Source organism: Chelmon rostratus, chromosome 9 (genome assembly GCF_017976325.1).
Source record: "Chelmon rostratus isolate fCheRos1 chromosome 9, fCheRos1.pri, whole genome shotgun sequence".
Classification (NCBI taxonomy): Eukaryota; Metazoa; Chordata; class Actinopteri; order Chaetodontiformes; family Chaetodontidae; genus Chelmon; species Chelmon rostratus.
In genome coordinates this window covers 22,598,984-22,624,044 of record NC_055666.1, presented here as the reverse complement: position 1 = coordinate 22,624,044, position 25,061 = coordinate 22,598,984, and the positions used below count along the sequence as shown (strand labels likewise).

Here is a 25,061-nt window from a genome sequence, read left to right as displayed (position 1 = left end):
TAGCATATATCTGAAAATAGAAAATGTGAGCCATAAAATTTGTACATAATGTGAATAGTGTGGTTGTGTAGTAATGTTTGTATATTAAGCTGTAAAATTAATTTTGTTATTTATTTATGCAGTGATTGATGTGATCCCTGTATAGATAAATATGAGCCGTATCACCTGTAATATGTATCTACCATATCTATTTAATGAGATACATTTTTTGTACAGTGCATTTATTCTTATTGCAGTTGTGTGTGTGTTGATTTGTCAGGTATGAGTCAGCATTCATCAGCATATACTGTAAAGTGATTTATTTTGTTGAGTGATGTTACATGGTGGCATTTCAATAATAATAATAAAAAAAAAAACACTATTTAAAGTGACACTTGAAGACAAACAGATTTAAACTTTGGCAGCAGTGAACAGTCACTCACACAAACACATTCAATGACAGAGACAAGAATGAACGGGATCCTGTCAGAGAAAAACTGCTGCCACAGAATCTGCAATACCTGGAAGAGGAAAGAAGAGGGATGTCGTCTTAATCCCTGAGGGGACGGCGGGCACAGAAACACACAGACGGCAAAGTAAAAGGAGATATCACAAGAGGCAAAGATCATACTTACCACAAACGTTACCACCAATTTTTATATAAACATAACCTTCGTTCCCCCATGTGGATCCCCAGGAGTTCTGCACAATCCAGTACGGAATATCCCCTAAAACAGCATTTCATTTCAAGGTTTAATTATTTGCAGGGTAAAAGGGCACTTGGTAGGTAGGTGTGTGTGTCTGTGTGCGTGCGTGCAATGCAGCTGTAACCACTAGACTTTTTACCCTTACATAATCCTTGTGTAATACCCACAAATACACGACAGTGAAATAATCAATGTTAATAAATACGAAAGACTGATGTGTGAGAATTGTGTCAAGGAATAAACAGTGAGGCAGCTGTGATAGCAGTTTGACAGTACAACCGCTGTTAAAGTAACATCTTGTTTCTTCAAATTCAACCTTTCACAAACTTTGAAACATTTTTTCACACTGTGTTATAAACCTGCCACAGAGCTTCAGTTTGCAGAAATATTTCACCGGTGGCGTGGAGCGATGACATCTTTCCGATGCAGTTCTACTTCTTTGAAGGATTTTCTAAACATGAGTGCTGATATATTCTAATAAAACTGAGTCAGGCATGTCACTACAATTATGAGTAAATGACAAAAAGACATGTTCCTTCTCACTGGAAACACTGAACAAATATTTCACTTACTAATAATAATAATTTGGGGGCTCAATAATTAGCTTAAATGCTTGTTAATTTTTTTTTCCCCCTCTATCTTATTTTGGCACTTCATTAGGGGGATGAGACACTCTACGCTGCTGCAGCAATAATTTGCGATACAGACTTTCTTTTTTGCATATTTTTGCCTAGTGCAGCTCTAAATTACTTTCACAGGCCTGAGGTTTGTGAAACTGTCTTGACCTAAAAAGGAAAGTGGCAGTGCATGAAAAATATTAAATCTCCGCTTTCTTTCTTGAATTACGATTCATACTCGTGCCAGTGCAGTGACAGCATGTACCAGTGGTGTTGTATCCAACAACCAGGACAGCATGGTTAGACCATTGGCTGGAGCAGTGGTGCTGGATGATTCCACCCAGGTAATCCTGCCAGCTTACAGCATCCACGATGGCAACCAAGGGGCCATGCTTCACCAGCTGACCCATCATGGCCTCCTCTTGACCACTGAAGAGGAGTAACAGAAACATGTACTCTTGAGGCAGAATGATTGGCCTTGTGATTACAGTGCTTTAAAAAACAGATAAGTTGTGAAATGTAATGACATACAACATGCGTGGAGGTTATTAAGTTCAACACATTTGCCTATTTTTGGCCCAATTTTCTCTGCATCAGCATCTCGCCTCTCTCTACTCTCCTGCTTGTCACATTCATCCAATCAGTGCAGCATTTCCTTACCTATTATTGCATTTCTTTCTCATACATGAAATTTGTAATTTCCTCCTTCTCTCTGCTGCACATATGCAGGCGCCCTCTGCAACCTCATGTTGTCCTTTCAACCAGATGATTCCACACTGGGGTTAGCTGTGACGCCCTCCTCTGCCAGGCTCATGACATATGGCCCATGGAGTCTACGTCTGCGCCAAAACTATATTGAATAAAGCCTTTCTACACCCCATTCAGGCTGAGGTGAGGTCTTGTCTTGTTTATAACTTGCTTGTAACTTAGTGATGTTGTTTCTCTTTTGTTGCATCAGTAAAGACGGGGTTTATGAGCCTTTTAGCCCAAAGGTTAAGACATCCCCATGATCCCTGATTCTCCACCCTGGAGAATTGCCCAATTCCAGCAGCTTGATGTACTCACTGATCCCGCACTCTGACCTTTCCGACTATGGGGGCAGGTCAAAATGCAGGTTTTCACACAGGACAAATGGATTGTTGAGATAAGGAGGTCTTTTAGTAGTAACACGACATTGACATATACTGGGTTTGAAAATTATTGCAGATTTACTTTGTTTTATTTTCAAGTTCAAAAAGTAAAGTCATATCATATCATATATCATCGTATTGGCAAATTTAAATAAAAAGCTACATCAAAAAGAAGCATGTAAGGAAAGGACCAATAGAGGAAAGGAGAGACAAAGTTTTATATTAGGTTGGTAAATGTAACAATCTTGAAATCTCTGTTAGCTCTACTCCAACAAAACTTCATCAACTCTGACAAAGGACCCTGAGCTATGATAGCAATACAACAATAACAAGCATTACATATGCATGAGCGTGAGTCAGGACCCTGTTCAATATTAAATAAAGAAGATCCGATTCACTTTAACTCAAGGTAACTGTGGGCCAGTCATTCCGGTCTCTGTGCTACTGAGCAATCCATGTCTTTGTTTACACAGTAAACATTCTGGTCTGGCAGAGCCAACCCAGCTCCCCTCCCCTCTGCCCTTGGTACTTTGTAAAAAAACACATAAAAATTCCACGTTTTATATATATATATACAGGCAATAAATATAGCGCTGTTAATTTTCAGCGTTTAATGCTCATAGGTAACTTGCAAAATGCGTCTTTTACCTGAAATCATGTGCAGTAAAGTTCTTCACAGAAACACCCCCGTGTGACTGAGAGAAAAAATGGCAGATTCCTGTCTCGGCCTTGTAGGGATACTCTGACTGAGGCACCAGTTTCACTCTGGTCTAGAAGGAAAACAGTTCATCTCAGTGAGTGTGTTACCTGCATACAAAATATCTTGTTTGTGTAAGATCTTGGCACAGGCAGTTTTCTAATTTATGTTTGACTACAGACAATCTTTTTTTTTTTTGCTCACTGCCATTGAATGTCTACTTAATTAAAATACATGATGATTTTACCTTATGATAAGAGGCTGAAATATAAAACAGTAAGGATGTATATTCACACAGGTCACCTCTTTAATAAACTGTCACTGTAGGAGATAAGAAACATTCACTCTTTCTCTTGTGCATGAAGTATTTATTAGAAGTTAAGGTATATTCTGTCTTTGTATTCACTGTATCATTCTGGAAGCATCTGTAATTATGTAAAAAATATGAACATACTTGCTTTAACCAATTCAGAGCCCGGACTGGGGAGCCTCCATTGCAGCCTTCATTTTGAAAGGAGCAGTCCAGAACCTGCTGCACACTGAGCTGCACCAGCTGGGAGCCCCCAATCGCATGGACGGACTGCATTGCGCCGACCACGCTGAATGCCCAACAGCTCCCACACTGCGAAGATGAAATGACAGTAATCAGGAAAAACACAACTACAAAGGGAAGTTTAAAATAATCCTTCAGGATTGGAACCAAAATCCTGAATACAGCCATACACGATCTTATGATCCCAAGAAGGGGAAATTGTTGTGCTTATTTTGCTAAAAGACATTTCAGCTAGATAAAAAGACTTGGTTTTATGTTCTCTGTCATTCTGCTGTCTAAACCATTGCTGTAATTCATTAAAAAAAACAAAAAAAAAACCACCATCAGTAATAGCAACGCAAAATTTAGATTTAAGTTCAAATAGGGCTTGAAATTATATCTAGTCTAGCTGACTAGACTTTAAAGATTTGTTCCAATTCACAAGCGTTTTGGATTTCATGGAATTTGGAGTCAAACACAAAATTTTAACAGACCTTTTGATGGGGAATCTACAGCGAGGGCAGATGTTGTAACTGTTCATGAAACGAGATGATCTGTCCAGTCTGAGTGAACTGTGACTAATTGTTTTCTGCTGCCATCTACTGACAGAAACACCTCAGGTATACGGTGTCTTGAGGAAATTATTTTTTCAATTCAAGTTTTCTAAGAGATAAGAAAACGGTAAATGAGTCGAGAAAGATGTATTGTGAGGCTGAGGATCAAGAGCAAACACAACAGAATAATTCTTGACACATACAGCAGTTTCATGAGGAAAATATGAATCTCTGCTTCAGTTAATGCTTTAAGCTTAAAGTCTAAGGATTACGATTTTGACAGCATGAATTGCACTTATATCCAAGTGAGTAGATCACATTTCTTTCCTAAGACATTTTGAGTAACAGCAAAATATTTAATTATGTAAGAGAGTGCATTTTTCCCTGGATAACACGTGCACTGGCAATCTCATTCTCCAAACAGCATCATACTATGATCAGTTCACTTGCTCATCACAAATTCCTGTTAATGTGATGAACACCTGAGCGCTCTGTGTAAAAATCCAATATTTTGTTGCTGAATATGGTTCCATGGCTCAAAATCAATACTGAAACCAAAATCAGTCACTATTGCTTGGACTGGAGATAAGTATACAACAGATTAGGACCATCTGCTCTCTCCTTTAAACCAATGAAATGCACTTGTGTCATAAAAGTGGAATCAAGATAAGGGAAAACTGGATCAAGAAGAGCTTATGAGATGTGTGTGGCTTGAGTCTTTGTGTATTTTCAGTCTATCTATCCATATATCTATATCTACTTTTATATCTATCTATCTGTGGCGGATACTCGGCCCAGGCAGGTCCACAGACAGCCAAAGAAAAAGAAATCTGGGCAGAAAAAACGCAGCAGAGCAGAGTGGTAGGCGAGTGTGGTCATGTACAGACTCTCCCTGGAGTGGTAAGCCTTCCCTGAATTCAAGGGAGTGAAATTTATGTTATCGCGTTGGCTTTAACCTGTCTGGGCTGTGTCTCTCCCTTAGGACAACAGTTTTACAGTAAAAATATCACCCTCGACAGCAAACTGAGTGACTAAAGAGATAAAGGACAAAAGGAGCAGAAAGTGAACCTTCAGCGAGGACAAGCAACAGCTCCATCTCACTAACCTTCTCCCTGTCTGTGGTCCCCAGGTTCACTGTGCTCTCTTAGCAAAAGTCACATGTAATGGATTAGTTTATCATTTCAACCTGTTTTTCCTTGACTGTTAAAAAGGGGTTTGCTAACTTTTAATTCACATGGATGTTCGACCCTCACTGTGCAGAATGAACATGTGCGAAGTTTGACTCTAAATTCATGTGCTGCAAGGGGAAAGCTCACCGTTTGAGACGTGCACGTCCAATCATGATTTTGTGGTAACATAACAGGTTTGGAAACCAATATTTCCGTAATATTTGCATATTCATATATCATGGATTTCTTAATGGGGAGAAGGATTAGATGTAATTGTGTTAGTCGTTCGATCAATAGATTTTAGACAGTTGATTGAACTTGTTCTGTGGAAACACCATTTCAGTTGTTTATTATTATCATTCAAAGCACACTGTGTGTATACCTACCTGTTAAAACATGCCTAAGGGAAATTATGAAAAAGTGGAAAATATTTCTCACTGGACATCATAAATGTTACATTTCCTAAGAACTAAAAACACATGTCAAGGACCAATATCATCATTTTCACTGAATAATATTTGAGGATTTGTGTGTATTATGGGCACCCCTATACGTATTTGGGTTGTCTATTACCCATCTGTTTGCTATGGCATCATTTCCCTGCTGTATTTGTGATTAAATGATTTGATAAAAATGAGAAATTGTTTGCTTGAACCTCACCCAACCGTGTTTCTGCACCTACAGTATGTTCCTACCTATACAGTATATTTATCATGTATCTGTGTAAACCTTACTGCTTCTTGGTTCTGGACCGGTGCCACCACTGCTTTGTCTCTCCAGTCAAATTTGGCCGGGAGCCCCTGTGTCTTCAGTCCAGGGAAGAGAGGAGCTCTGTCAGCGCTTGCTCGCAGGTACAGATCTGTGAATAATAGATGGAGTTCAAAGTCAGTCCAGGATACAAAGACGCATGTAAACAATGACTGTGCATATTCAGCCCTGTCATCCAGGGGGTAAAACGCTCAGCAAGTTAAAAACTATCCCACTGGACAGATACAAAATAAATGAATATATTTGAACTGATAAAGCACCATAAGTTGTGAAAAAGCTGCAACTGTCCAGATATGGTACATGTGCCGAACTCACACTTACAGAAAATGTGACAAAACGTCAGCCTACCTCTGAATTCCTTCTGTGAGAGGTCAGAGAACTGGTTGATGCCGTATTTGGCAGACTGTGGTGCTGTGGAGAATGAATTCAGGTACGCATGCCGCTTTGTAGCACTCTGCAACAAAACATATGACAAATTAGTCGTGGCAAAGTGAGCTGGAGAGACAGCAAAATGAAGGCAACTCAAATCATCAAAATGAGTTGTTTAAGTTAAATTTCTTGGATAAAATTAATAAAATACTGAGAAGATAATGAAGAAAAACCATGAAAAAAACATATCAGACGTATCTGATTACTAACCACTGGTGGGAAGGAACATTTACAAGTACTGTAATAGTGTTTTTCTTGAGAACTGCCATGTTATGCCAATTAAGACTCCCCCTTCATTACATTTCAGAAGGAAAAACTGTATATTTTACTCCACTAGTTTGCACATTCAAATTTTATAAACAAAGCATACCATGCATGTCGAATATTAATTCACCACACAGTTGATTAAATACTTCAAATGAGCTCTACCTTAACCAGCTACTACTACTACTGCATTAACATGCATCTTAAGATAATGCTTCAATGATAATTATAAAATAATGCATACAATCAGTTGCCAGTTTATTAGTTATAAGCTAAAACACATACAGTCTAACACAACAATCCTACAATAAATCAGACCTTCATGAGGGTCAGAATGTCCAGTTTTGTGTTTCAACCCGCTTTAAGTAATATTTCATCCAACCTGGGGAAGACTTGGCTTCTTCAGCACCACAAACTGACATCCTCCAAAATGACGATAAACTCTTAATAACAGTTTCATCAAAAACTGAGCGTTTTAACTTTCATGAATGCAGGATGTATTTCATGGCTGTTGCATTAAGATGCTCTAGTCGAAAATAGCTCTACCTAATTAACTGGCAACTGAGTAAACTAGCTAAGCACTCTGAAAGGGCTGTTACACTCAAACATTTGCTTTCAGACACCTGTGCCAGCTTTAGCTTAACAGTGGCCACATGTTGACAACTGTGGGGTTAACTGCAAATATTAAAAACCTGGTGTCAAAGTATCACAAGTACAGCAGAGAGATAAAGTCAGAGAACTGACCAAACAATGCAGCAAGATTTACTTAAAGTTAGCTAACATTAGCTTACATTAGCCACATAAGCTACATGTGATAAGTGCCAGGAAATGTGTCACTTTCTCTCTTCGGGTACATCTGTTTATAATACTACTGTACGTGTAACGTGTACTTTAAACGCAGACTTCTACTACTTTTACTTCGCCGGTATTTACTAATATAAATCTATTTTAATTTACATTTAATACACAATTTGTAGACACTTGACATTTTCTGTCAGGTTTCCGTGTCCTTGATTGACATGAGTGGGCGGCGTCTGCCGTGACGTTAGGCAGCCGTTTGTCTTTACCGTGTGTTGAAGACTGTAAAAAGTGATGTATGTCGGCAGGTTGTACTCATGTCGCCGGCTCTCTCACCTGAAAATGGAGCTGGCGCAAGCGAAATTCTTCTCTGCCGACTTCAGAGATGCGGAGAAACTGCTCTCTGAACGAGTCGAAATCAACCGCGGAGCCGTTCAACTTGGTCTGAGTGTCATCCCGGCGCACATTTAGACAACACCGGGGGGAAACGAGCGTGGAAAGGGTCGCGATTACAACCACATACGAATGGTCGACCCTCATTTGACGAAGAAATGTCGGTTAAAACACTAAGTCATTAAAAAGGGAAGTAAACACAAAACTGATGTTTGCGGAAAAGGTGAGATAAAGCGCATGCGCAGCGATCGAGAGGCGCTTCCTTGGGAACAAGGTAAAAGAAGGACGCACTAAGGAGATTACTGTTATTACAAATACATAAATAACTTAACTGAAATACTCAAAACTAAATAAATAACTTTTAACTTAATAAAGATGTTGATTTGTCAATGACTTTTGTACCTTAGGAACGCAAAACATATTTAAAGACTTTTTATGTCTGACTAGAGGCATATTTTGCACAGTTTTTATTAACATTACGGTAATTTCAATCCAGAATTTGTATTTTATGCTTGGTTTTTTGTTGATTTTTAAAACATTTTTAATTTAATTTATCCAGAATTACAATTACTACAATACTATCATGATTACAAATGTATGCAAAACATGTTTAAGATATTGTGAATCTCATTTATCCAGAATTAAATACTATCATGTTTTTGATATTTTGATTTTTTTTTTATCTAATTTATCCAGACTTAAATAGGATGATGTATATAAAAGCATATTTGATTATGTTTGTATAACTATTGAACACACACACACAAACACACACACACACACACACACACACACACACACACACACACACACACAGAGTACACTAACATTGCAGTGGTTGCTCTCAGGCACAGTAGCAGCTGCAGAGCATTTTTTTCCCAGCCTGTACTTTGTCAGGACCAGCCAACCAGTCAGTACACTGGGAGAAAAAGTAGGCTACTCTTGTGCTTTTTGGAGAGGCATCTGATCCTGCCTTCATCATAACCAAAGCCCCTGTGTAACGTGTCGGACGAAATGTCAGACCCAACAGGGGAATTCGCCAACAAGCCCTTTGCGGCCCAGTTGTCCAATGTTTACTTCAGCATCTTAGCACTGTTCTGCTTTAAGCTCTTTGTTAAGATTTCTCTCAACTTGCTGGCATACTTCTACATTGTCCGTGGGAACCGTAAAGAGGCTGCCAGGATATCAGCAGAGTTCTATGATTATGGTCAGCAACACAGTGAGTACTCTAACAAACACACACCTTAAAGAGCTGTGTTTTCTCCAGATGATTTCTTTGTTCCACATGCTGCATCGTTTCAAACATATATACATATATATATATTTGTGTGTTAAAGGCAAACTTTATTTAAAATGCAACAACAACACAACTGTGTTTACACCATACACCAAGCAATATGTTTGACCTCAGGCATGTCAGGTCATAGGTAGAAAATATTAATACTGTTTGCGTTAAAATCGAGTTGCAGTACTCCCCGCTTACACAGAAGCACGCACACACTCACAATTTCCGTGTTTACAAATGAGCTATAAATACTGCATTGCTAATCCAGTGAGTATAAGAGCCATTTAATGCATTCACATTAATACATACTGTAGATGTAAATGATCTACTTTTCTTTCATTGGCTTAATACCCACTTATAAATCCTGAATTGTACATTCAATATTAAATGAAGACATTGTGGGCTGGCAGCTCTTTTTCTCTAATGTATAAATAGAACACAGTCATGATATCCTCCCCCCTCCTCCCTCCCTCACCCCCATCCTGCCCTAGTTTCCATTCCCAGCTATGCAGTGCACCCTTTCACACTCAGACAGCAACCAAAACAACACTCCACATTCTCAGGGACAAGCGGTCCGAAGGCACATTCTGGCTGAACAGAGACACGGCGACAACATAATCTGTATCTATCATTCAAGGGGATGTTTAATTTAAAGTGGACCCACTTCATGGAATACTAATTAGCCAAGCTTAGGGTATTCGTCACAGTCCTGTAGATATGGTCTTCCTTGTTCTAAGAAATCTGTTTGATGTCTGTAACTGGGAATTTTATATCCATATTTCAAATTAATGTCAGTCAAGGAAAATAGGCTGCATGAATAAGAGAGCATGAATTTCACAGGAAACACTAGGTCGATTATTATCTATAAATTATGATTAAAACGGATGAAGATGGGAATGAGGACGTGTGGAATGCATCCGCTGTTATTCTGGACATTGACTCAGGTGTGCACTGCTTCGTGAATTACGTCAAACGGCCACAGCCAGTTGCTCGAGATAATAACTTGCGATGTGAATTGAGTGTGAATGTGCTGAGTTAATTGCATAAGGGCTTTTAGAGCACCATTAGTCACATGTTAATGCTCCATGCATTAACTCTTGGGAGCAAAAGGGCAGAACATGACCCGAAAGGTCTTAATTTAATACGGCTGAAAAACATCTCAAGAGGTTGCAGAATTGATCAAATCCGGTATGTGGATAAGATTTCATTAACGATCGTATCTGGATTAACATACTCTTATAAGACTTGATGAAGATTTTGATCAGACAAAAATATAGCATACATAAAATAATTTCCTAAAGACATAAAATGACAACTGTTTCCACATAATGCTTAATTTGTATTTTATATTATATTCACTGAATGCAAAATATTAAGTACTTTACAACTGAATCTGCAAGTTTCTTATGATTATTGTAAGTTAATAAATGCATTTAATATTTCTGCACATACTTGTCATTATTACTCCAGGGAAGATGGAATATTTATGTGTGTACTGTCCTTTAGAGGTTTGAATATTATCTTCTTACGCTGTTAGTAACTTTGGATTTGAGACTTGTTCTGTTGTTGCAGTGATTGTAAATGGTTCTGGATAAAAGCATCAGCCTAATAATATTAAGCGTACTGTAAATGCAAATAAGCACTGAATTCTTATTGTCGCTGCAGGATCCTGGGCGGACCGCTCGCCCCTCCACGATGCTGCGAGTCAGGGCCGCCTCCTGGCTCTGAGGACCCTCATTTTACAGGTGAAGAGAACACAGTCCCCTGGCAGAGTCATGTGCATCTGCTCATCTGTACACATGGGGTCTGTTGTAACTGTCCCTTGGGAAATTCAGTATATATCAGTGCCTTTGTTGAGTCCTGGTTTAGAAGTTCATGAAAAAGAGGTCTGGATGAAAGTAAGGAGTCAAGAGGATTATCTGGGATTACCTGTATTTATCTAATTTGTCCATCTGCACCTCCATTAGTTCTCAACGCTGCAAAGCTTCAATATGTTTTTGAAAATACCTCTTTTTTTTACTGGGAATAACACTGTATAACCACACAAAGTATGATTAGACTAACAATGAAAGGCTGATATTTAATAGGGCCATGATATTGTTGCTAAAATTGCTGATGCCATAGCTTCCACTTGGCTAATATTGGTTGCTTGCGATTCTGCTGTTGCACAGGTTGCAGGCTACAAGCAAGAAGGTTGGCAACATGTCAGCAACTTAGAATGTATACAGTCAATATCTGGCCACAATAATAAATCTGTTTTAAGTGAATGTCAGGTTAAAAGATGTGTGTGCTTGCAAGACTGTGACTTACCATCTTAGATAACACAGCAGGGGGGCATCAGAATTGGTGATCAATGCCAGAGACAATTAAACGCCACAATCCCCTCTCACACTTGCATTTTCATCTTCTCACAGATTAAGGAGTGTGGTACAATAGAGGAAGCCATTTCAGCTACAAAGCCAACAATGCCTTGTTCTTAACTCAGTCAAGACACAATGACACAACGTGATATCATTGCAGCATTTTCCACGGTGATTTATTAGCTCCTTACCAGACCCCTATTGGTTCTGCATGTTAATTAGCAACCTTATTAATCTCTATTGTTCAAGTGGGACTGCACTGTTGAGTCTGTCAGTTACTAACAACCATAGCTGAGGAGGAAGGGGTTTTTATATAAAAGGAGATAAGCTTCGTTGATGTTCTTGAAATTCCTGGTGTTCACCAATAGAGGTTGACAAAGGTCATGTATTGCTTAATGTTCCTCATAGCATCTAAATGTCTGTGGCTCTTTCCAGGGTCACAGTGTGAATGTTCTGACCATAGACCATGTGACACCCCTTCATGAGGCCTGTGTCGGAGACCACGTCGCTTGTGCCAGAGCTCTCATTGATGCAGGAGCAAATGTAAGTCACGTATTGGCCTTTAATGTTGCTACGCCGCACAGGTCAAATGTCACCGCCGCGGCTGGGAAAATCTGGGTTGGGGTAACAAATGAGCAATGCACTGCTGTTCTTTTACAGCCACTGTAGAGCTATTAAGTTGTCGTTCCCCTTCAACTGTTCCCCCAAGGATGTTGCTATTAGTCCACTTGCATGGTTAAACAAGGCCTAAAAATAACAATTTAAAAAATGTGTTTACAGGTCAATGCTTCCACAATTGATGGAGTCACCCCTCTGTTCAACGCCTGCACGGTGGGCAGCGTGGCATGCACTGAAATTCTCCTGGAAAATGGAGCAAAACCCCTGAGCCTCGTGTACCAACCCTCACCGATACATGAAGCTACGAGCAAAGGCAATTCTGACAAAATATTCAGCACATACGACAAAATGTATCAACTAATATATCAGGTGGCTTTCTATTGATTTTTTGTTAAAGCATTGCACATCTAAACGGTGTTGTGTGGCAGTTAGTTGTCACAAGTAAGTTCAGGTTCAAGGAAATTTATTTCTGCAACTAACAAATGCTGCAGATATTCAATATCTGGATATTACCACTCAGCATCTGTTATTTCAAATAACAATATATCAAACAATATATAATCAATATATTATTCCAAACCAAATTATAGCTTAGACTAGTTGTGAGCTTGTGTCCTTCGCTGTGCCATAAAACATGTTCCTAACAAACCTGCACTGTGAAAAACACTTTTAAAAATAAATCCCAACGTGACCCGAGCAGACAGCTTGGAGAATTATCTCACATTGTCACTTACTGATTACTGTCTTCATGCTCCATTACTTCCAGGTCATTACGGTTGTGTGGAGGCTCTGGTGACTTGGGGGGCAGATGTGGACATGGACATTCCTCACCTGGGCACAGCGCTCTATACAGCCTGCATCTGCCAAGAGCTGGAGTGTGCCAGGAAACTCCTGAGGGAAGGTCAGCTCGCAGCACAGTGCGGATCTTTACATCTCCATACAGACAGGCACACGTCCTGTATGAACAGACGCACACACAGACACACAAGCACATTTATCGTGCACGGAAAAGGAAATGAACACGCATATGAAGGCAAAGTGGATTTAAAAGGCAGCTGAAAAAGCATTTAGACCCTGACACACAAAAAATCTTCATTAAAACAGAGTAATAAAATTATTTTAGGTGAGCAGTTCTTCCACACCACGTGTTCGGCCTTACGTTTGCGTACTTTCATTATTCCTGATGAAGTACCTAATTGCAGATGACATGACAGCACAGCAGCAACGAAACCGCTTTATTTCATGTCAATTATGTAAATCATCGACACCAAACACCAGAAGTAGGTGTCAAAACTGCTAAAAGTCTCTGTCTAGAAGTCATATATGTAAGAATCTGGACAAATATAAGGAATTCAATTTGAGCCGTCAGCATTTTGAAAGCTGTTTGTACGGCCATATTGCTTTCCTGATTGAAAGTAACAAGGTCACATCCATTCTGTTAGGGCTGTTAAAAGTCATTTCTGGGAAACTGTTAGGTAGACAAGGGCAGCTGAGGGGGGTAGGTACATAAAAAATGTGTAAATAAGAAAACATAGTCACAAGTCCTGGATTATAATGAATAACACGCATTGATGATATTTAAAATTGGAAGTATCTGACATGAAGTTTTTCCAACTGGACTGTGTCTTGAAAGGGTAATTAAGTTGTCTTGCTTACAGGTGCAAATGTGCAGAAAGGCAAATCCTTGGAGTCACCCTTACATGCAGCTGCAGAAAAAGACTGCACAGCTGTAGTGAAGCTGCTGCTGGACTTTGGTGCAGACATTAATGCCCGGAACACAGAGTTTCAGAGGCCAGTAGACGTGGCTCCACCCAGCAGTCTAACAGAGGGCTTTCTACTGTTCTACGAAGGTACAAGAAAACTGTCTTTTTATCTGAGCTTGTAGCATAAAAGTTTAATTTTTTTTAAGTTATCTATGGGTTATGACCATCTCATATAATGTCTCATTGTCTAACTTTTAAAGCTACACCACGACTGCTGAGCCAGCTGTGTCGTCACTGCATCAGGAACTGCGTTGGCCGTGACAGACTCCATCTTCTTTCCCACCTTCCTCTACCCAACAGACTCAGGAACTACCTTCAGTACCAATGACAGGCCCACCCACCACACTGTCTGCCTGAATGAGACTTAAAGAAAGAGGGCCTTGACACACATCAGCTCGAAAAACTCTTCCCACTTTTACTATTTACCAGTCGACGTGGGAAGAGAAATTAATAGCAATTAGTCAAAGAGTAGACACTGAGTAGCTGATGGTACCATGTTTTGTTGAGTTGGTTTGCATCCCATATGTGTTTGTGGACCCAAATGAATGTAAAGCTATAAAACAGCTTGCAGGCCTGGCCTTCCCTGGATACATTACAGTTTAGAAATATAGAATTAATAAAATATTATTTGCAATTCACATTTGCTGTATTTAGAGGATGCTTTAAAGTTGCATTAACTACCAAAGAGAGGGATGCACTTGCACAAGTATTTCCTTAAGGTTACAATGTTATAAATGCACAAAATATGTGAATGAGTATTCATAGTTTTGCATTTGATATATAATGTAATGCAAACTACTAGATGATTAAATTGTTTTGAAACCTTGAGCTTTCCAAAATATGTTGTCTTTGTACATACCCAGGCTGTGCTGGTAATTAATGATGGCTGACTTGGAGGTGCAGTGGGAGAATTTTTATTTTGAAAATGTTGAAAACAAAAATAGTTACAAGTTAAAGCTTGGATTACTGAGTACTGACAACTGGAGGAGGCTGACCTACATGGAAAATCCCAAATGGAAAATATGAGTGGGTGGAGCAGCAAGTGTTTGTTTCTATTGCTGAAACAATGGCTAATACCGCAATTAAATAAAACCTCCTAAGGCATATATGCAATCATTTGAATGAAGTAGAAGTCTGAGATAATGTTTAATATTGACCTGAGTTTTAACAATTATATTTCTGTAATGATAAAACAACGCATTTTATAATGTCTTTTTTTCTATTTAATGTTGTATAGAGGTAAAAATTAATTTCCTGGAATAGCACATTAAAATTCTGTAGTACTGCTGCATCCTCTGTGGGACAGTCCACTGCTGTCTGTGCTGCCACATGTCAATCAAGTGTGTCGCGCCGTTACCATGGAGATGCAAACAGAGAGTCCAGCGCCTCGAGTACAGTCAACTTAAATGGCGACTGGTGGAGTTAATTAGCTAGGTTTTAGCATTGATTAAACTGATTGACTTGTTCTATAGTGAACAGTGCAAACATTATTGGTTTGTGAAGTTCATCGGGCTCAGCATGACTTACGCACAGACTCCCAGAAAGACTGGGCTGCCGAGAGAAGTCCTGAAATGGCTGCAAAGCCTCGATTTGTCGTTTTATCCGAAGAATGTGCGCAGGTAAAAGAAAATATAGACTACAAATATTTGTCAGCTAACTTACAGATCACATTGCCCAGTTAGCGCTGATAAAAACGATATGCAGGTCATTGTTCAGACTTAAAAAGCGGAATAAACAGGAAACAAAACGTTAACTGTTTTCAATGGGATTAAGTTAATTAACTAGCTAGTGACTAGCTGCTAATTGAGCAGCTACACTAGCTAGTTACTGTAGCTGTTAATTACCTAGATAACGCTCATTGATGTATAACGCTGCACGTACGTATCTGTGGATAACACTTGCTATAGGCTATTATAATGTGAAGCAGACGTTTGCAGTTTAAATAAAGGTTATCTAGCCAGACGTCCTAACAAAACTCAACCAATTCAAACCATTTTTAACCTAGCTACACATCTAGCTAGCAGCCCGTTAATTAAAAAAAAAAAATCCAAATTAGTCCTTAACGTTAGCACGTGTTAAATCACTCACAACTCTATCTTAGGAAATGTAGTCTTAAAACATACAGGTCAACAGTTGCTGCATAGTCTAAGTTCAGTGTGACTTTGCCATATAACGCAAACTTTATTTAATCTGGGCCTCAGTGACATCAAAAACCTCTCACACAAGAGTCCTGTAGCACCATAAAACACGAAGGAAGCAAAACACAACACAGACTTAAAATGAAATACTGTAGATAAATTCTGACTACAATAATCAAGGGTCCCAGAAGAGAGACACAGTATAAATTGCTCAGGGTGGATTGCACTGATACAGTGGAGTAAATATACTCAGTCTGCTCTCCCTGCTGTTTATTTGCAGAGATTTTTCCAATGGTTACCTTGTGGCAGAGATACTTTCTCGTTATTACCCCCAGCTCTTCCCAGTGCATTCATATGACAAAGGGATGTCACTTTCTGCCAAACAGAGGAACTGGAGCCAGATAGAGAGGGTAAGAGGAGGGGGGAAAAAATCTAAAAAATATAATGAGCAGGGAACAAATGGCTTTGTTCAGTTGCTTGTAGTTTAAATGCATTTTCAAGGCACAGTATTGCATTTAATACTGATTAGTTTTTCCTTCACAGGTGTAGATTACTGAATTAACAAATTAAAACGCTCCACTTTTAGGTAACCAGCCCACATGTTTTGATAACGCTCAACAAACCAGCACACCGCACCATCTATGGATCTGTAATAGGAAGTTCATAATTCGAGTCAGATAATTACTAAAAGTTTGTTCCAGTCTTTACAGAAGCAGAATCTGCACTTGATGAAGGACGTCGTTGATGGAACCATCCACTGTAAACCAGGAGCCGCTGAGCTGTTGGTGCGGGAGGTTTACACTGCTTTAACTAACAGGAGGTAAGGGTTGATTGGGAGCAGGGCAGGAAGTGAACACAGTTTGGGGCAAAGATTCAAAACTTCATCAGCTGCTTTCTTTCTGTAAACAGACAGATAAGAGGTTTGCAGTATAGAGCATATTATCTGGAGGTTAGAAAGACTAATTGTTCGATTTTGTTTTGTATTTTTTTGACAATTTAGTTTGATATTGGTACATTGGTACTGTGAATAGACAGTTGCTGAATTGTTTAGCTGATGCTCAGGAATGTATTAGATGTAAGTAGTCGTTACCTGATATGAGTTTTTCAATGGTCGATGCTGATATTTATAGAGAAGGTTGACTGATGGCTGACATCTAATGCCAATATGTTTTTTTCATCTGATAAAACACAATTTAAGAGTAACAAATGAGACACCAGTGCTGAACTGAAATGAACATTTGTTTAACACTAATGTTATTATCAGTATCTGATATATATATTATCTGCAGTGCACTTAGTTTAAATTTTAAAAAACGTGTCAACAAAGTAAATGTCGACACGTAATCAAAAACTTAAAATATAAAAATAAACTTTTCTTTAACTGAACAGCATTTATCAGCAGATAGCAGCATCTCCTTTCTGAGGGAAACAAAATTTCTTAATCTACATAAATAAATAACAAAAATGAACAATGTCAGTGCACATGATAGCACCGAGCAGCATCTCTGTGTTTTTGGTCCCAGTGAACATTACACTAGAACACTAGATGTAACTACTCATAAAACTATGTCTATGTCTATAGCTCGATCACAAAGATATTTTAATATGTGAGAAATCACAAAACTCATCAACGCCCCACTAACTGGCTTTTAATGCACCTGAACGCAACTACTGTGAAAACCCAACTGAAAAGGATGCTTGTCAGTTGGTATAGCGCACATTTGCACAGTGTAAAAATTACAAAAGTACAAAAATAGAGTCGTGGAGGTATTCTAATCTTTGAAGTCATCCCCTCTCAGCATCAGAGATGTTCAGGGCCCAGCATCAGACTTCACTGACCGTGAGTACCAGGAGCTTCTGCCCACACTGGCCCGCTCCACAGCCTCTAAGGCCATCAAGAACAACCTGAGGATAACAGAGATCATGGCTGAGCCCGACATCAGCACAAACCGGAGGAAGGCAGAGGTCATCCTCTGCAGGCACCTGGAGCGCAAGGCTGCAGAGAGGGTTCTCAACCCCGGTGAGTCACCCAGGGCTAATATAGAGCTTTCTGTGGGGGAAAATATAGGGTGCTATTAAAAGTTTTCTATTTTTTCCCCCCTTTGGTCAGATAATGTCACACTGATGACAATGACAGAGGAGCTGTTAACAAAAGTCACATATTGGAGTACTAAGTTGAGAATATTAGTTTAGATATAAGAATTTTAAGATTTGCAGCTGTAGCTCTACAGTCGTATTTCTCTGAATGTGACAGAATATGGCAAAATTCTGACAATGTCTGGTTTGGTGACAGGACGGTTTAAAGTGAAGCCTAATCTGGATCACCTGGCAGCCAAAACTCTTGTGCCATCCAGCTGCAGTGATGAGAGTGTTGACAGGCCTTCATCTGGAGACACTGCATCACGTATGTGTCAAGTCTTATACAGGCATGAGCAGAGAGCACTGACTGTGTTAATGTGCTAAAATGCATCATTTGGGTGTAGCAGATTCTAATGTTTTTGGCAGACTGCGACACAGTAATGTCTCAGAACAAAACAAAACAAAGCTCTCTTTATTAAAGAATAACTAATTACTCAGTGCTTATTTCTACATTATGCAAGAGGGGCAAGGGGGGGCATATAAAAAAATACTACTAGGGGCAGTATGCCATTTGAAGGCTGTATTAGTGGTTCCATGACAAATTGTCATTTGTCACTATGAATTTGTACTGGAAATGATTAGTTACCTCACTGAATAGTCTTGTGTACAAAACATACTTGATTTAAATGTAATTGCAGCTGCATTTAACCAACCTACTTTCCAATTTCTGCTATTTTAGAGTTGCACTCCTCGTCAAGTGGAGCTGCTGTTTCCTTTAAGGACATGAAGGAGTACCAGCCTGTCAGACGCTCCCTGCTTAAATATTGAAGTAACTGAATGGAGATTTGTGTTCTCTTATTGAATTGTATGTGTGTGTATGTGTGAGTGTGTGTGTGTGTCACTTGATGTAGTGATGTTTTTCCACAATTACTCAAATCTAATCTATCGAGTCTATGTTTTAACTATCATTCCACACAAAAATTTACTGGAGTATAAAAAGACAGCTGACGTAACTGTTGGTTAGGGCTTATGTAATGTTACAGTGCATCCACTGTCATATCTGGGCTATGCATGTTTGTACCAGTAGGTGGCAGCATTGAGTCGTGAGTGGAGCTCTCCTCAATGCTTTGAGACTAAAATCCAGGTGTACCATTGACAAAACAGGGAATAAATCAGCATGTGCTGAAAAAGATGGCTGGACTTACTGCTCATCTGTTTGTGTTGTTCATGGTGCTCAGTACTCAGATGCTCTTCCTCAGCCCATTACTGAATATGCATCTTCCATCCCTGACTACCGCTAAGCCTGTTTCACAATCTCCATTCTAAGAAGTCATAATCAGCCACCTGAAAAACGGCAGTAAATTTATGCTGTAGCTCATTATATTCACTGTTAGGCTCCTTAGGTAATAATCCTGATTACTGAGTCCTAAATTGGAATCAGTCTAGGACTAAATAATCATTCCGGTTTCTCATTTAATCGTTAATGTTCCAAATTTTCTAGCCCTTGGTTGAATAAATTTCAGCACTTAATAAGGGCTGGAGTTAAGAATATCGACTGATGATTCACTGGCCCTGACTTTCAAAGGTGCTGATGACCAACGGCTAAAGATGCTTTGCGGTTTTTCTGTGAACATGTCAGCAGAACTGTGGCCATGATAACATGAATTAAATGTGCCAACACGTCTTCATGTGTCATCTAGAGCAGCAGAAGAAGCTAAACAATTGTGACTGGGGGCCGAAATACATCCCATACCTTGATAATGATTGCGCAGCTGTGTCTGTAACCTCACTGGTTATGAAGGGATTTTAAAAACTTGTAGAAAAAGGAGATGATGAGAGGAGTGTATTAGACAGTGGCAGTGGAAGTAAAAGTATTGATACGGCAATATAAACATACTCCATTAGAGCAAAAGTCCTGCAGGAAAAATCCTACTTAAGTAAAAGAACATTACATAGTAACAGCAAAACATAGTCCAAATATTAAAGTAAAAGTGCTGGTTTGGGCCCTCTGGCTGATATTATATCATCATTAGAATATTAATGTTGAAGCCTCAATGTGTAAGCAGCATGTGAGTGTTGTCACTGCTGGAAGTGGAGCTGCTTTGAACAGCTTTATACACAGTTTTATAAACATGGACACCAGATTAATCTGATGGGTCGTGAGATGATTAATGGGAGAGGAAAGAAAGGTAAGGAAAGAAAGTTCTGATACTCCAATCTGTTATTTGATATTGGACCGTTTAAAGATTTACTGAAATGAAAGTTCGGTGGGGAAAAAAATCACTATTTGCTGGAATGGAATCCTCCGAAATGCAGCAGAGTTGAAGTATAAAGTAGCATGAACTGGAAATACTCAAGTAAAGCATAAGTACCAAAATTGTGCTTAAGTGCAGGACTTGAGTAAATGTATTTAGTTACTTTTTTACCACTAGTATTAGATCGTCTGCGGTTTGCCTACTGGAAGAAAGGACCAGTTGCTCATGCTGTTCATACTTACCCTACTTAAATTCCAAGGATCATGAAAGTTCTGTCTGTCATTTCTGTTTGCTGTAGTGAGACAGACAAATTTCAACATGGACCCTGGTTTGTTGGATGGGTGTTGGATCCCAGTGTGTCAGCATCAATGGCAACATATGTTCTTCCCCTTCACCTCAGAATCACCTTATCTCTACATATTATACGCCAATGCCTGCAGAAGTTTCCATGCTGGCAAAAACATTTTTGTGTCTTTAATTATTTAGTCACTGTGAGCAAGTTACAGGAGACTTATTCTGCTCGTGGCTGATGATTTCGTTCGGGGCTGCGACAACAGCTTCTTAGAACTGAACATATGCAAGGTGCATTTATCTTTGAGGGCAATGAAGTTAACTCAGGTTGAGATTGATGTTTTATGGTTTTGTTCCCCCAAAAGGCAAACAAATGTCCAAATGTGGATAAACACACACGCGGACCAGCTCCATTCAATTTATTAAATAACTGCAGATTTTTAAGTTATTTTTTTATTTAGATTTTTGGTTCTTACTCGGCCAGTACTGTCATCAATCAGCAATTGCAGACTTCTCTTATGATGCGATATTTAATTCTGTCACCAGTTTGCTTTAAGGTTACTGCTGGTGCTACATTTAACACATACGTAACTATAATTAATTTTGTATACACCAAATTGACCTTTTAGGCCTATCTTAGGTCAATCTGCACTGAATTTCTGAAAAAAACACAAGTGTACATCCATGGTAATCAGTGGCTGATCAACATAAAGATCATGGCAGAACAAATGATACTGTCTTCTCCTTTGCGTGTTTATTTTTGCATACTTAGTAGGGAGCATTGTTTCGTTACTGTCTGGTGCCAAAGCCTCTCGGATTGAGATCACTCTGTTGGCCCAAAATCTCCAAGCACTCGTGGATGCTCAGTGTACAGTACAATTGAGCTGTGAAGCTAGTGAAAAACGGATGACAGGATGATAAGTGTTTCTGGCTGACTGCCTGGCTTCTCATGTGGTCTAAGAGCTTGGGCTTTCAATAGAGAGATAGGACAGTGCTGTAATGATATGATCTCCACAGCCTCAACAGACCATTAGCTACAGATGACCATAGCGATACTCTACAGTTTGACTCTTGAACTGTCGTGGGGGAGAGCAGCATTTGGGTCAGAATCAAACAATTACAACAGCTCATGCTAAACTGTAAACAAAACGCTGAAACATTGCCCTTTTTCAAAAATCAATCTATCAGCCATTTCATGAGAGAAACTGTGGATATCTGACACTTGACCAGCCTATAATATATCTTAGGATCTCTTTGAAAGCAGCCCATCCTCTTTCCACAGGAGTCGATGGCTGGTAAAGCCTCTTTCCCTGCCTGCCTCAGTGGAGCTGTAAAACCTGACCTCCTTAATCTTTCAGTGTCTTTTGATTTCCCTCAGCTTGACTGGGCGTGAACACACATCAGCACTTAAGACGACGAGCACGGCCGCCTGTTGATTTCTGCAGGTGCTGGGTGACGACCATCGGAATTTGGATTTTTTTTTAAGCGATGAGCCTCACATTTGCATGCATTGGTTTTTGCTGAAAGATCCAGATTGCAAGGTACAAACAGGGTCAGCAGGAAGTGATATCATACAAATGCAAAAATAATAAATGTGCTGTGCACGACAGAAAAGCCAGAGTCCTGACAGATTGATTTATAATGCACAATAAATCATACTGTAAACACTACTAATGATCAGTGAGGTGGGCTGATTTACATAAAAAACACTCGCCATGGTTACAGGGTGCTGTTTATATTTATTCTACCTCTACACGCCTCTCCTCCAGAACAATATCTAGGGCCGGGTTGCTATGGCAACTAGCAAGCCCATACTGGAGAGCGACCAGGAGACATTAATAAGCTTACTGTGAGCTTCTTTTGCTCCTTCTGTTGGTCATGAGCACAGGCAGCGACTACAGGATTTCAACCTGCACATGCACGCATACAAAAAACAAGCAAGCCAATTGATTGATGAACACAAACACGTTCATGTACAAATCACAGCATTTGTGATGAAAATCAGAGATGAAACCGAGGACGCCTAAAATGCCCTAAGAAAGTGTTTCACCATCTGCCGATTTTTCCTATCTGCATCACGATACCCACAGTGCGAAGGAAGCTCTAGTGGCGAAGACGGGGGGGGGGGGTCAACGCCTCGTTGGAAGCACAGACAGGAACACGACGGGCGGGGGGGTGGGGGGATTGTGAGTCTTTGTCAGCGAAGGATTCCCCGAGAAAAAAAGCCCTCCCCCATTCCCCCACAGCAAATCTCCCACCCCTATTAACAAAGCCATGGTAAGCTAGTGTGTGGCCATGTTATCCAGGCCAAGGGTGGGGCACTTTGTGTGTCTGCGCAGGCATGCACACAAAGGTGTGAAAAGTCACATGCAGGTCAGATTTTAATATTTATCGTGCTACATGTATTTATTCAGCATCCACTTATGAACTGCTTTTATACATTTAACATATTTTCAATTGAGTTCGGACTCATTAGTCACTATCCCAGGAGACTGAGCTAATTAGGTGCAAATGAGTATTTTTTTATGTCACATGCAAACAATAGCGCTGAACAGAATTCAGCCTTCAATGAGAGACTTTATTTCATTACTGCCAGTTACAGTTTTTAAAGTCATATGCATTACAAAGAAATGCTCAAAATGAAAGATTTAATGTTTTGGGTGAAATAAGAATTTAGGTCAGAAAAGTTCAATAAAAAATTGAAGGAGAACAGTGGGCTTCCAACTACATTTCTATTTCATAATTAATATCAACTGCAAAGGTAAACATAAACAACCGTGTCCGTAAGCCCAAAACATTGCTGATTTTATCAGGTTGCTAAGCAGAAGGAAAGTGGCTTAAATACCTCTGAATGACCACAATACCCTTTACATGCTAGACAGCTGCACCGCTCTCCCTAAAGGAGACTGAGCAAAGCGGCTAGAATTAGACTCACAATAGAAAGGGCAATGGCAACAGGAAGGTACGTTCAAGTAAAAATACAACAAAGGACAAAGGCTAAATGTCTTCAGGGTCAAAAGAAAAAAAAAATAGTGCCCTGCATTTACTCTTTTTTTACAACAACACACAGAATGTCTTGTGAAGTGATCTCCTTGGACATCTCAACAACACGCCGAAGTACAATGACCCCGAAAACCACAGTAATATTTTATCATACCTCACTAACCTTTTGTATACTTCAGTGTGCATTCATACATTGATATGTCAGACTCTTCAGTGTTTACTTAAGGTTTATTTTGTTTGCGCAGGAGTTGGAATGTGTGTGGAGCCACATTATATCACCAGCATTGAGGGAAAACTGCAGGAAGCTATACACTACAGGAAATAATCATACAAGACACAAGGTTAAATGGGTAGGTGCTGAATTTTTTATGCTTTTCACTGACATAAAAACCAAAGACTAAGACAGACTGAGGCAGAGAAATCAATACAACTTTGCTTTGATTCCTCCACACTGCTACTGTGAAGGCGGGTTACCTGTTTTCTGTCTAAGAACAACATCTGTTTAAGCATCTTCCTAACTTAAATTACCCCGGGTTGACCAAAGAAAACATTTGGGCTTCACGTCCTCAAACAGGGCACAAACTTCTGAGGCACCAGCTCACACTGACGTGGCCAATTTGGAATTTTGTTCACCGGAGTCACAAACTTGATCCTGTGGCACAAAGGTGGAAAAGCAGCAGACAGTCTCCTCATCAGCTGGCAGCAGAATCCAGGCTAGCTTGATCTGGATCAAAGTGGACTGACCAACTGAGCAACCATCACACACACCGGCCAAACTACCAACAGACACTGCCATCTGTCAGGCCATGCTGCTAGCATGACCACGAAGAAAAAGTTAAGTTGCTAAATTACACTAAAAAGAGGTAATTTATGGAGACAGGAGGTTAGACCATTTGGTTAGACAACATCCTACAGAAGGCTAATTGAATTATTAATTCAAGATGTTGCATTAAGCAATTAAACATTAATCAAGTCACATTTTAACATCAATAAATCATTGCTAATGAAACATTAGCATAATTACCATAAACAAAGATCAAGAAGATGGTGTGGTTCTTCTAGAAGACCTACAAATTAAGTGAGTTCTTTTCATTGGGGTGGATATAGTGTAGGCCAAGAACAGGGCAGAGGTTGAAAAGATAAATTTGAACATGTTTATGTATCAGTAAGGTGCAGGATACCACCATCCATTACCTTATTGCCCGTTCTGACGATACAGAACATCTAAAAGC

General features: G+C 39.6%; 3 protein-coding genes across 5 annotated transcripts; 2 read left to right on the top strand and 1 right to left on the bottom strand.

Moving 5' to 3' along the window:
* Positions 1–333: 333 nt before the first annotated feature.
* Positions 334–8,282, bottom strand: ctso (cathepsin O). 2 transcript variants are annotated; one of them, XM_041944189.1, is made up of 8 exons: positions 7,981–8,282; positions 6,502–6,607; positions 6,120–6,244; positions 3,585–3,752; positions 3,082–3,203; positions 1,542–1,732; positions 615–707; positions 334–500 (listed from the first exon to the last, which is right to left on the bottom strand). In XM_041944189.1, exons 1-8 carry the CDS (start codon positions 8,182–8,184, stop codon positions 466–468), a joined length of 1,044 nt encoding a protein of 347 aa, XP_041800123.1. In that variant the 5' UTR covers positions 8,185–8,282; the 3' UTR covers positions 334–465. The 2 variants fall into 2 exon arrangements, with proteins under 2 accessions (XP_041800123.1, XP_041800125.1); XM_041944191.1 differs by having other exon boundaries at positions 337–500; positions 1,569–1,732.
* Positions 8,283–8,851: 569 nt separating this feature from the next.
* asb5a (ankyrin repeat and SOCS box containing 5a) lies at positions 8,852–14,807 on the top strand. Of its 2 annotated transcripts, none has more exons than XM_041944292.1 (7): positions 8,852–9,256; positions 10,988–11,067; positions 12,118–12,225; positions 12,463–12,613; positions 13,067–13,201; positions 13,959–14,150; positions 14,264–14,807. In XM_041944292.1, the coding sequence occupies exons 1-7, from the start codon at positions 9,052–9,054 to the stop codon at positions 14,389–14,391; spliced, it is 999 nt and encodes a 332-aa protein (XP_041800226.1). In that variant the 5' UTR covers positions 8,852–9,051; the 3' UTR covers positions 14,392–14,807. The 2 variants fall into 2 exon arrangements, with proteins under 2 accessions (XP_041800226.1, XP_041800227.1); XM_041944293.1 differs by having other exon boundaries at positions 9,159–10,266.
* A 774-nt stretch (positions 14,808–15,581) lies between these two features.
* spata4 (spermatogenesis associated 4) lies at positions 15,582–19,380 on the top strand. Its single transcript, XM_041944662.1, has 7 exons — positions 15,582–15,682; positions 16,482–16,611; positions 16,903–17,021; positions 18,001–18,221; positions 18,495–18,609; positions 19,039–19,071; positions 19,347–19,380. Exons 1-7 carry the CDS (start codon positions 15,582–15,584, stop codon positions 19,378–19,380), a joined length of 753 nt encoding a protein of 250 aa, XP_041800596.1.
* The last annotated feature ends 5,681 nt before the right edge of the window (positions 19,381–25,061 follow it).

Coding starts and splice junctions, on each gene's coding strand:
- asb5a (XM_041944292.1), top strand. CDS start 9,052: ATGTCAGACCCAACAGGGGAATTCGCCAACAAGCCCTTTGCGGCCCAG. Junction 12,614..13,066: donor ACATGAAGCTACGAGCAAAG/GCAATTCTGACA, acceptor CATTACTTCCAG/GTCATTACGGTTGTGTGGAG. Junction 13,202..13,958: donor CAGGAAACTCCTGAGGGAAG/GTCAGCTCGCAG, acceptor TCTTGCTTACAG/GTGCAAATGTGCAGAAAGGC.
- ctso (XM_041944189.1), bottom strand. CDS start 8,184: ATGAGGGTCGACCATTCGTATGTGGTTGTAATCGCGACCCTTTCCACG. Junction 6,608..7,980: donor TGCGCCAGCTCCATTTTCAG/GTGAGAGAGCCG, acceptor GTTTTGTTGCAG/AGTGCTACAAAGCGGCATGC. Junction 3,753..6,119: donor CGGTCCAGAACCAAGAAGCA/GTAAGGTTTACA, acceptor TCATCTTCGCAG/TGTGGGAGCTGTTGGGCATT.
- spata4 (XM_041944662.1), top strand. CDS start 15,582: ATGACTTACGCACAGACTCCCAGAAAGACTGGGCTGCCGAGAGAAGTC. Junction 16,612..16,902: donor ACTGGAGCCAGATAGAGAGG/GTAAGAGGAGGG, acceptor AGTTTGTTCCAG/TCTTTACAGAAGCAGAATCT. Junction 19,072..19,346: donor TCCTTTAAGGACATGAAGGA/GTACCAGCCTGT, acceptor TCATATCTGGGC/TATGCATGTTTGTACCAGTA.